General features: G+C 47.5%; 1 protein-coding gene across 1 annotated transcript in view; it reads left to right on the forward strand.

The window, feature by feature from the left end:
• The first annotated feature begins 11,339 nt into the window (after positions 1 to 11,339).
• The window catches only part of GBGT1 (globoside alpha-1,3-N-acetylgalactosaminyltransferase 1 (FORS blood group)), an 8,034-nt gene continuing 6,974 nt past the window's right edge, over positions 11,340 to 12,399 (forward strand). The window contains 2 exon segments of the mRNA XM_007453096.1: positions 11,340 to 11,410; positions 11,984 to 12,049. Coding sequence (XP_007453158.1) covers positions 11,340 to 11,410; positions 11,984 to 12,049 — 137 coding nt within the window.

Here is a 12,399-nt window from a genome sequence, read left to right on the forward strand (position 1 = left end):
AACACTCCCAAACTCATTCTACGAGGCCACCATCACCTTGATACCAAAACCAGACAAGGATGTCACAAAGAAAGAAAACTACAGGCCAATATCACTGATGAACATAGATGCAAAAATCCTCAACAAAATACTAGCAAACAGAATCCAACAGCACATTAAAAGGATCATACACCATGATCAAGTGGGGTTTATTCCAGGAATGCAAGGATTCTTCAATATACGCAAATCTATCAATGTGATTAACCATATTAACAAATTGAAGGAGAAAAACCATATGATCATCTCAATAGATGCAGAGAAAGCTTTTGACAAAATTCAACACCCATTTATGATAAAAACCCTGCAGAAAGTAGGTGTAGAGGGAACTTTCCTCAATATAATAAAGGCCGTATATGACAAGCCCACAGCCAACATCATCCTCAATGGCGAAAAACTGAAAGCATTTCCACTAAGGTCAGGAACAAGACAAGGTTGCCCACTCTCACCACTCTTATTCAACATAGTTTTGGAAGTTTTAGCCACAGCAATCAGAGAAGAAAAGGAAATAAAAGGAATCCAAATCGGAAAAGAAGAAGTAAAGCTGTCACTGTTTGCAGATGACATGATACTATACATAGAGAATCCTAAAGATGCTACCAGAAAACTACTAGAGCTAATCAATGAATTTGGTAAAGTAGCAGGATACAAAATTAATGCACAGAAATCTCTGGCATTCCTATATACTAACGATGAAAAATCTGAAAGTGAAATCAAGAAAACACTCCCATTTACCATTGCAACAAAAAGAATAAAATATCTAGGAATAAACCTACCTAAGGAGACAAAAGACCTGTATGCAGAAAATTATAAGACACTGATGAAAGAAATTAAAGATGATACAAACAGATGGAGAGATATACCATGTTCTTGGATTGGAAGAATCAACATTGTGAAAATGACTCTACTCCCCAAAGCAATCTATAGATTCAATGCAATCCCTATCAAAGAAAACTACAGACCAATATCACTGATGAACATAGATGCAAAAATCCTCAACAAAATACTAGCAAACAGAATACAACAGCACATTAAAAGGGTCATATACCATGATCAAGTGGGGCTTATCCCAGGAATTTAAGGATTCTTCAATATACACAAATCAATCAATGTGATACACCATATGAACAAACTGAAGGAGAAAAACCATATGATCATCTCAATAGACGCAGAAAAAGCTTTCGACAAAATTCAACACCCAGGGCTTCCCTGGTGGCGCAGTGGTTGAGAGTCCACCTGCCAATGCAGGGGACATGGGTTCGTGCCCTGGTCCAGGAAGATCCCACATGCCGCGGAGCACCTGGGCCCGTGAGCCATGGCCGCTGAGCCTGCGCGTCCGGAGCCTGTGCTCCGCAATGGGAGAGGCCACAACAGTGAGAGGCCCGCGAACCGCAAAAAATAAAAATAAATAAAAAATAAATAACAAAATTCAACACCCATTTATGATAAAAACTCTCCAGAAAGTAGGCATAGAGGGAAGTTACCTCAATATAATAAAGGCCATATTTGACAAAACCACAATCAACATTGTTCTCAATGATGAAAACCTGAAACCATTTCAGGATCAGGAACTAAGACAGGAACAAGACAAGGTTGCCCACTCTCACCACTATTATTCAACATAGTTTTGGAAGTTTTAGCCACAGCAATCAGAGAAGAAAAGGAAATAAAAGGAATCCAAATCGGAAAAGAAGAAGTAAAACTGTCACTGTTTGCAGATGACATGACACTATACATAGAGAATCCCAAAGATGCCAACAGAAAACTACTAGAGCTAATCAATGAATTTGGTAAAGTACCAGGATATAAAATTAATGCACAGAAATCTCTTGCATTCCTATACACTAATGATGAAAAATCTGAAAGAGAAATTAAGGACACATTCCCATTTACTATTGCAACAAAAAGAATAAAATACTTAGGAATAAACCTACCTAAGGAGACAAAAAGACCTGTATGAAGAAAACTATAAGATACTGATGAAAGAAATTAAAGATGATACAAACAGAACAAAAAAGAAAACTACAGACCGATATCACTGATGAACATAAATGCAAAAATCCTCAACAAAATACTAGCAAACAGAATACAACAGCACATTAAAAGGGTCATATACCATGATCAAGTGGGGCTTATCCCAGGAATTTAAGGATTCTTCAATATACACAAATCAATCAATGTGATACACCATATGAACAAACTGAAGGAGAAAAACCATATGATCATCTCAATAGACGCAGAAAAAGCTTTCGACAAAATTCAACACCCATTTATGATAAAAACCCTGCAGAAAGTAGGCATAGAGGGAAGTTACCTCAATATAATAAAGGCCATATTTGACAAAACCACAATCAACATTGTTCTCAATGATGAAAACCTGAAACCATTTCAGGATCACACATGTAAAAGAATGAAATTAGAACACTCCCTTACACCGTACACAAAAATAGACTCAAAATGGATTAAAGACCTAAATGTAAGGCCAGACACTATCAAACTCTTAGAGGAAAACATAGGCAGAATACTCTATGACATACATCACAGCAAGATCCTTTTGACCCACCTCCTATAGTAATGGAAATAAAAACAAAAATAAACAAATGGGACCTAATGAAACTTAAAAGCTTTTGCACAGCAAAGGAAACCATAAACAAGATTTAAACATTTACTATTTTAAAATAGTAAATTTAATATTTCATTATTAAGTTAATTTATTTTAATATTTACTCTTAAAATTTACTATTTTAGTAAGGTTTCAGAAGGGAACAGGTTTTTGTGAGCATCTGTTCTTTAACTGATACTCTGCCTGAGATGTGTATGCCTTATTTTTTTCAGGCTGATACCTTTATTCTATCTAGACACAAAGGAACTGTGCCGGTCCGGTCCTCCTCTTCCTTTCTTCATATTCTTTGTTTGCAGCATGCAGTGCAGAAACTAGAGAAAATGGAGTAAACGATCTGGAAAACTTACTTTATTATACGAAACCTAAACAGTGATGTCACGGTTAAAAACTTCTCACATAAGCATTTCGAAGTGTTCTGGTCTTGTTTTTTGTCTTTTAAACAAATGTATGCATTTTTGTGTAACATATTTTACACTTATTTTACCAGTATCACAGTCAAGAGCTAGTTATGCTTATTGCATGTGACCCAGTTTTAAGAATTGGAGAATAGATGATCTTGCCTGCACCTTGAGTTCCCAGTCTAGTTTACTGTTGAAAGCATGGAGGTTCCTTAAAAAAATAAAAATAGAACTACCATATGACTTCAGCAATCCCACTACTGGGCATATACCCTGAGAAAACCATAATTCAAAAAGGGTCATGTACCACAATGTTCATTGCAGCTCTATTTACAATAGCCAGGACATGGAAGCAACCTAAGTGTCCATTGAGAGATGAATGGATAAAGAAGATGTGGCACATATATACAATAGAATATTACTCGCCATAAAAAGAAAGGAAATTGAACTATTTGTAGTGAGGTGGATGGACCTAGAGACTGTCATACAGAGTGAAGTAAGTCAGAAAGAGAAAAACAAATACTGTACACTAACACGTATATATGGAATCTTAAAAAAAAAAAAATGGTTTTGAAGAACCTAGGGACAGGACAGGAATAAAGACGCAGATGTAGAGAATGGATTTGAGGACACGGGGAGGGGGAAGGGTAAGCTGGGACAAAGTGAGAGAGTGGCATGGACATATATACACTATCAAATGTAAAACAGATAGCTAGTGGGAAGCAGCCACATAGCACAGGGAGATCAGTTCAGTGCTTTGTGACCACCTAGAGGGGTGGCGTAGGGAAGATGGGAGGGAGGCAAGAGGGAGGAGATATGGGGATATATGTATACGTGTAGCTGATTCACTTTGTTATACAGCAGAAACTAACACACCATTGTAAAGCAATTATACTCCAATAAAGATGTTAAAAATAAATAAACAAACAAACAAACAAATAAATAAATAAAATAAAATACTCTACAGGGGAAAAAAAAAAAGAAGACACAGCATCTAGAAGCCCACTGGAGTGTCCAGTCCTGCAGAGTCTGGACTTGCCAGCCCACTTGCTCACATGAGCCCACATGTTAAAATCAATTCTCTCTCTATATACACACAACATATACACACGTGCGTGTGTGTCTACACGCACATGTGTATTAGTCGTGTGTGTGTGTGTGTGTGTGTACCCGGGTGTATCCTGGTGGAGGGCCCTGACTCGTCTCTGTTCTTCCTGCTTCCCCTTTACAATCACTGTTATCTGAGGCCTTAGACTCAGTGCCCGGTGGTCTGCAAGCCTGGTGTTGCCTTCTGGGCTCTGACAGCGCTGCCCGGGGCTCCGAGAAAAGCCTGGCTGACACTGTCCTGGCTAAAGACACACAGAAGACCCCCAGAGCCCTCTTACCTGTAACAATCCAGAATGTGGTCAGAGAGCTTACACTCATGAGGCTGGCCAACAACACGGTCAGCACGCAGACTCCTGGAACAGAGAGGCGCACATATAAGGCCTCAGAAAAATAAACTAAAAACAGGATTTTCTGAATGCGGACTTCCACAACAGGAAGGTCTGCACCGAATATGTTATCATCCCTTTAATACATGTCTTGGGGAAGTCAAGTCCTTTGCCTATTCATTGTTACCTTTTAGTGCACAACCTAATACATGCGATTTCGTGCACAGTCCTCTCCTCTGATGCTAAATACTTTCACTCTACGGTCTGCAAAGAGAAGAGGCAATCGTGGCGTATGCAAGAGAGAGGGAGCCACCACCCCTGGAAATCATCATTAATATTTGAATTTCTAGCTGGCATTTGTTTGGGGTGTCCAATAGTCTGGTCCACCCCCAGTTACACAGCAGCCAGGGCAAGGATAACAGGATGGAGACGGCTACACTAATCATTTAACCATCTTGCAGTGAATGTTTAATATTTGGATTCTGATTTGCTTCCAGGGAGGTTGTGTGTGTTTGGCGAGGGAGAAACACAGAGGCAGAGGGGGAGGCAGATGATTTCGTGGCTTAAAACCTGCTGTAAAAGCTTTTCCCACTAAGTGCAGAAAAACATTGGACAAAACCCAACATCCTTTCATGAGAAAAACACTCAAGAAACTAGAAACAGAAGGGCACTTCCTGAGCCTGATACAGGGCATCTGGGAACAATCCACAGCTCACGTCACACTTAGTGGGGAAAGACGGAAGCCTCCGCCGAGATCAGGAACAAGACGAGCAGTGACCAGTCTTGCCAGCTCAGTGCCACATTTCACTGGAGGTCCATCAGGCAAGAAAACAAAATAAAAGGCATCTAGACTGGAGGGGATGAAGTAAAACTATCTCCATTTGCAAATTACATGACCACGTATATAGGAAATCACAGAGAATATGGAGGGGGGAACTATTAGAACCAATAAACAAGTTCAGCAAGGTTGCAGGATACAAGATAAATACCAAAAAAAATCAAGTGTATGGGAATGTAAATTGGTGCAGCCACAATGGAAAACAGTATGGAAGTTCCTCAGAAAATTAAAAATAGAACTACTATGTGACCCTGCAATCCCACTTCTGGGTATTTACCCAAAGGAAATGAAACTCAAAAAGATACATGCACCCCAATGTTCATTGCAGCACTATTTACAGTAGCCAAGATAAGGAAGCAGCCTAAGCATCCACTGATGGATGCATGGATAGAGAGGATGTGGTATGTATATAATGGAATAGTATTTAGCCATAAAAGAAGGAAATCCTGTCATTTGCAATAATATGGATGGACCCTGAAGGTATTATGCTAAGTGAAACAAGTCAGACAGAGAAAGACAAATACCATATGATCTCATTTATACATGGAATCTTAGAGAAAAAAAAATAGGGGCTCATAGATACAGAGAACAGATTGGTAGTTACCAGAGGTAGGGAGTAAATGGGGGCAAAATGGATGAATAGGGTCAAAACGTACAAACTCCCAGTTATAAAATAAAGAAGTTCTGGGGATGTAGTGTGCAGAATGGTGACTAGAGTTAATAATACTGTGTTGAATATTTGAAAGTTGCTAGGAGAGTGGTTCTTGAAAGTCCTCATCAGAAGGAAAAAAACTGTGCAACTATGTGAGGTGGTGAATGTTAACTAGACTTACTGTGGTGACCACTGGGCAATATATACAAATATCAAATCATTATCTTATACACCTGAAACTAACATACTGTTATCTGTCAATTTAAAAATCGATTGTATTTCTAAAACTAACGCCGAAAAATCTGACAATGAATGTAAGAAAACAAGTTAATTGACGATAGTATCCAAAAGAATAAAATACTCAGAAATAAATTTAGAATCAAAAATATAAGACTTATACAATGAAAGCTACAAAACATTATTGAAAGCAATTAAAGAAGGCTGAAATAAATGGAAAGATATCCCACATTCATGGATCAAAAGACTTTATACTAGTAAGATAGTGGGCTTCCCTGGTGGTGCAGTGGTTGAGAGTCCGCCTGCCGGTGCAGGGGACGTGGGTTCGTGCCCCGGTCCGGGAGGATCCCACATGCCACGGAGCGGCTGGGCCCGTGAGCCGTGGCCGCTGAGCCTGCGCGTCCGGAGCCTGTGCTCCGCAACAGGAGAGGCCACAACAGTAAGAGGCCTGCGTACCGCAACCACAACTACTGAGCTCACGCGCCTCAACTAGAGCCTGCGTGCCACCAACTACAGAGCCCACTCACCCTGGAGCCTGCGCACCACACCTAGAGAACAGAAAACCTGCACGCCACAACTAGAGAGAAGCCCATGCGCTGCAACAAAAGATACTGCATGCCGCAACTAAGACCTGGCAAAAAAAAAAAAAAAAAAAAAAAGATGGCAATACTTCCCAAATGGAATTACAGATTCAATGCAAATCCATAGCAAAAATCCCAGCTGCCATTTTTTTTTTTTTTTGGCAGAAACCGACAAGCCAATGCTGAAATTTATTTGGAAATGCAAGGGATCCAGAATCGCCAAAACAATACGGAAAAAGCAGAGCAAAAGTGGAGGACGCATACTTCCTGATTTCAAAACTTGTTACAAAGCTACAGTAATGAAGACAGTGTGGTCCTGGCATAAAGATAGACATAACAAATCAATGGACTAGAATTGAGAGTCCATAAACAAACCTTCGCATTTGCAGTCAATTGATTTTTGATGAGCAACCAGACAATTCAATGAAGTTGGACTCTTCCTCTCGGCCCTCACAGTGGATGAGGGCTTTGCCCAAGAGCTGCAAGGAGGCTGCTGGGGCCAGGCTGCTAGATGACCCTAGAGCCTGCCTGGCTCAGATCAGCTGGCTGGGTGAGGTCACTGCCTGGTGAGGCCCTGGGACGAAGGTTTAGTCATCCTCCAGCTGCATCTGTACAAGAACCTCTGATCATCTGTACAAGCACCTCTGACCTGGGGACTACAGTTCCCCCTTGTTCTAAGTGGGAAACTGAGATGCCAAGATCCCTCCTGGCCTGTAAGTAGCAGCCCTGGGGTTAAAGCCAGATCCCTCTGGTCCAAAGGCACAAGGTTTCCCCTCCCCTGCATCCTTTCCCTTGACTGGCTCCGCCTCCTCTTGGGAAAATAGAGCCCTGAGCAGGGATGTCAGAGGCCCTCCCCCACAGACAGGCTGTGGCCTGTTCCCTGGCCTATCCCCATCTGGAACACACTTCACCACTTCACATCTGAAACAGTGTATACACACACACACATACACACACACACACACACACACACTCAGAGGCCATGAAACACTGACTCATCCTGGGAGGGCTACCCTCCAATGTTTTCTATTTTACTTAAAAGTCCCAGCTATCCCACTAACTCGGGCATAGCCCACTAAGCGGTGGTGAGGGCAGTGGGGACCTCTGTCTGAGTGTTCCCACTGCCAGGACACCAGATTCCCCCTGCCAACCCCTGGGGGTGTCCCCTGCAGGGCTCTCAGAGACAGGCACAGATGACCATCGATGCATATGAGCAATTTATACATGTCTTTAGCTGTTTTCTCTGGTTTCTAGAAGTAGATAAACTTAGTTGAAGGGGAGGGTATCAGGGTCCTATTGCCGAGTCACCCTCCAAGAGGAGAGTCCAGGGACCTTTTATCTCCCTTCACCTCTTCACCTAGCTCCTCCCAGACCAGCCCTGATGCTGTACTTAGGCTGAATTTGTCCTCTCCTGAGGGGAGGGGGGACAGGGAAAACAGGGAATGCTGGTTTGGCCAGGGGATGGGTGTTGTCTGTTGACAGATCTGCCAGGATCCCAGGGCTGGGTCTGCCCCTGCGCACAGCATGTGGGATCTTAGTTCCCAGACCAGGGATTGAACCCATGCCCCCTGCAGTGGAAGCGCAGAGTCTTAACCACCGGACCACCAGGGAAGTCCCTGGCTCACCTCTTTATTACCAGGGAGGGACCAGTCTCCGGAAGGTACACCAGAGAACTTTGTAAAAACACAAACTGAATGAGAAAAACCAATCAGTTGGTCCCAGACCAGGTCCCAGGGAACCAGGTGTTTGCAGCTAAAAATGGAAGCACGACCTTTCAGCCAGCAGTCACAAGCTCCCCGGGCCTGTGCCTCGTCCCTGCAGACTCTGGGGGAAAAAAACCCTGCCTTACGGGAACCTGAGGTCCTCAAGGGAAATCCCAAGGACACAGGCAATGACACCCACAAAGGACCTGGGAGGCTGTGCCCATGCACCAGGCAGATCTGCATTTGCAACTTTAAGCTGCATCATTGTGACCTTGAACAAAGCTATAACCTCTCTGAGCCTTGATTGTTGTTTTGTCTCCCATGCTGTTTCTCTGCACAGATCTTCCTCCACTTACACTGGGATTACATCCTGATAAGCCCATCCTAAGGTGAGAACATACTGAACACCATAGCTTAGCCTAACCTACCTTAAACTTGCTCAGAATACGTACGTTAGCTGGCAGTTTATATTATAATAGAGCTGAACATCTCATGTAATTTACTGAATACTATACTAAAAGTGAAAAACAGAATGGTTGTCAGGGTACAGAATGGTCATAAGTGTATCCTTGTTGAGCCTGGTGATGGAGTGGCTGACAGAGGTGCCACCACGCTGCCCAGCATCACGAGAATATCCCACCGCATAATCCACAGCCAGCTGGGGAAAGATCAAATTCACAATTCGAAATGCGGTTTCTACTGAATGCCTATAGCTTTCGCCTCATCCTAATTGTATCGGGTTTCTCCCCGGCCCTTGTTACCGCTCCCTTATTTACCATGAGGGGGCCTTCCTTTTTGTCCCTCTGAACGCCCCCTCCATCGCCACGCCTCTGCACCACCCTCTGCGCTTGGCCTACACTTGGAGACATATAAGACAGTCCCCCTGGGGCTCCTGGGGTCCCTAGGATGAACCAGGGTCAATCCAACTCGTACAGGCCTTGGTAAGAAAGTATGGCCAACTCCCTTCACAGAAGAGGAAACAGAGGCTCCGAGGGATTCCGGGAGCCGCTCACGGTCTCCAGGCCGGCGTGCCAGCCTCAGGGGCCCTGAGCAAAAGAGTGACGATCCTAACCCAGAAAGTAAGTACGACGTCCAGCTGGTTTCCCATCCGGTGATTGCTTCGAGGCTCTTCTAGAAACAATAAAGTTTTTCCCTCAAATCGTTTCCCTGATTTCTCAAGCCCGCACCCCAGCCCGAAGTTCCCTGACCCGCGCTCCTCGCCTGCAAGGAGGGTCGCCTGCGTCGGAGGCCACGGCCCAGGTAGCCAGCAGAGGTTAAAGGTCCTGGGACCGCGGCGCGCGTGGACCCCTGGGGACTGGGGCCTGCAGCTGGTGAGCGGGGCGGGGCGGGGCGGGGCGGGGCGGGCGGGTGGGTAGGAGGAGCAGCGGTAGGTGGGCGGGGCCTGCGCCGCCCCCGATCCAGGCGGGGCCTGCGTCTGGCCCCACCCAGCGCGCTACTAAAGGCGACCGGCAGGCCCTGGGTTTCGCCAGACAGCAGGCGAACTGAGACCCCGTTTTCAGGGCCGGGCTGCGCCCCTCCGTCTGTTCTAACGCTGGTCCGGCCGCAAGGGGCTGAGTCTGCAGCCCGCAGGGACAGTCACGCTCCCGCGCCGCTCCCTGTCCCCGCCCCGCGCCCGGCCGGAGGAGCAGCGCCGCGAGCCCGGAGCCTGCAGTGACCGGACGAAGTAGAGGTGCGCGACTCAGACCCAAGCTCCTGGGTGCAGATCCCCGGCTGGGGCAGCCGAAGCTCGGGCCTGGTTCTGCGTCGACGGAGCGGCCCCGGCGGCCCGGGCCCCACCGGAGGAAGAATCCAGCGGAGCCGACGGTCGACGCGGAGCTTTGGAGGACGCCGCGCCCCAAGCCCGGGTGGGGAAACGGAGGTTCGCAGAGGGAGGGAGAGGGAGAGGGAGCGGGCCTGCCAGAGGCCACCGGGTGAGTCGGGGCCAAAGCCCCAAAACTCCGGCCCGGGGATCTTTATCTGACCTCGGGCGGACCCCCGCAGAGCTGTCAGGCGTCCCGCGCTCTTTGTGACCCGGGCCGGACCCAGCGCTTTAGAGCCCTTCCCGCACACCAGGGGCGGTGCGGATTGCGTCTTGCCACCTCACCAAGCCCCCTATAGCTGAGGTGGACTCCGAGGCTGTGGTGGAGCGGGCAGGAGAGCGCCTTGCCCAAGGTTACCGCCGAGAGCGGGTGAGAGCTGAAGCGCGTTCCCGCGGTCCCGGGAGAGCCCAGGCCCCCTCTCCCGGAGGAATGCGCTGCTACCACCCCTGCCCCCACCCCCATCCCGGGGGATCTATGCCGCCCCTCCCAGCGCATCACCCCTCCCCAGGCCGAGTGTGTCCCCGCGGTGCGGGCTCTGGGGTTGATTTCCGGCGTCCTCGCAGCTTCCCCTGGAATCCTCCAAGCCCCGCCCCACCCCACCCCCAAGCAATGTTCCCCTAGTCCCTAGGATGGCCGCCCTTAGCTCATCACAGAAGGTCAGCAGGGAGACCTGAGAGATAAGGCAGGTCTTTCCGGCCCAGTGCCTTTCCCAAGGCACAGCAGCAGGCTTTGGCTGAGTCCTGAGTCTCTGTCCTTCAGAACTGCCAGATCTGGGCCTGGGCCCAGCAGGACGAGGAGACAGCTGGAATCCACATCCCCGTGGTGAGGCCACCCAGGGGAGGGCAGGGCAGCAAAAATGGGGCCACTGTCCTGTGGATAAGGAGCATTCCTTTGCAGGTGTTTCCCGGACCCCGGAGACACAGACTCCGAGCCTGACACCCCTGAGAGAGGTGGGCTGATTCACCAAGGCACACCCAGACTCTGCAGTTACCCAGGCTCAGTTGCTGCCCACCCAGCCATGCACTGCCCCAGACTAGCCCTGGTCCTGGGGTTCTGCCTGCTGGTGGGCATGGCCCTCTGCTCTCTGTGGTGAGCATGCCCCATGGAGCCCTCCCTCCCTACCCCAGACCCCTCTGTCTCTCAGCATCTCAACCCCCAAACCTTGACCCCTTCACAGGATTCCCAGGTCCCACCCACTTCTCTCGGTGCACCTGTCCCTTCAGCCCAGCCCCAGTAAGACTGAACTAGCCTGACTTATGTATTTTGCTTTGCACTGGTCTGGCCTTTGCACTTGCTCTTCCCTCTGCCTGGACTGTCCTTCTAGCCATGTTAATGTTTATGCTCCAGAATTCACCCTATGTGTTCTTCCCACAAAGCTCTGGGGGCTGCCCCCAACCACCAGCCCCCTGTGTGCAGGGCCTGGCATCAAGAACATTCCTGTCCCAGGAATGAATGGCTGCATGGCTAGTGACTCATTGCAGAAGACCAGGAGGCTTTGTCCTGCGAGGTCAGCCAGACCCAAGGAATGATTGGGCGGGGGCGGGGGGAGGGGATGTGTATCCCAGGTGCACCACTCGGGGCCTGCATTCCCACTAACATGCAGCAAAGTGAGTTTTCAGCCTCACGTGCAAAGTCAGGTCAACAGATGTATTTCCTTCCCAGGGTGTATGTCGAGAACTGGCTGTCGGTCTCCTATGTCCCCTATTATCTCCCCTGCCCAGAGATCTTGTAAGTATGGGCTAGGGAGAATTGGGGGCCCCCGGAGTGGAGGGGATGAGAGGGTTTTTAAGGTCACTTTGTAGGTTCTTAGGTCCTAAGCTCATGATTCTGAGCAGTGTGATGAGCTGCCACAAATGTGGAGTGAAGTTCCCCTGTTTCAGTCCTTGGCTGTCCTTGCAGTGCCCCCTCCACAGTTGTGACCTTGAGCATGTTGCATAGCTCTGAGCCTCACTTGCTGTATCTATAAAATGGGATGATAGAGGTGCCCCTCTCGAGCCAGCCAGAGCATGGGGTACTGTAATGATACCTGTAAATATCCTGGTGTTGCACCTGGCACGTAGGAGGTGCTCAGGAAAGAG

This window comes from Lipotes vexillifer, unplaced genomic scaffold (assembly GCF_000442215.2).
Source record: "Lipotes vexillifer unplaced genomic scaffold, Lipotes_vexillifer_v1.1 scaffold149, whole genome shotgun sequence".
In the NCBI taxonomy this organism is placed as follows: domain Eukaryota; kingdom Metazoa; phylum Chordata; class Mammalia; order Artiodactyla; family Lipotidae; genus Lipotes; species Lipotes vexillifer.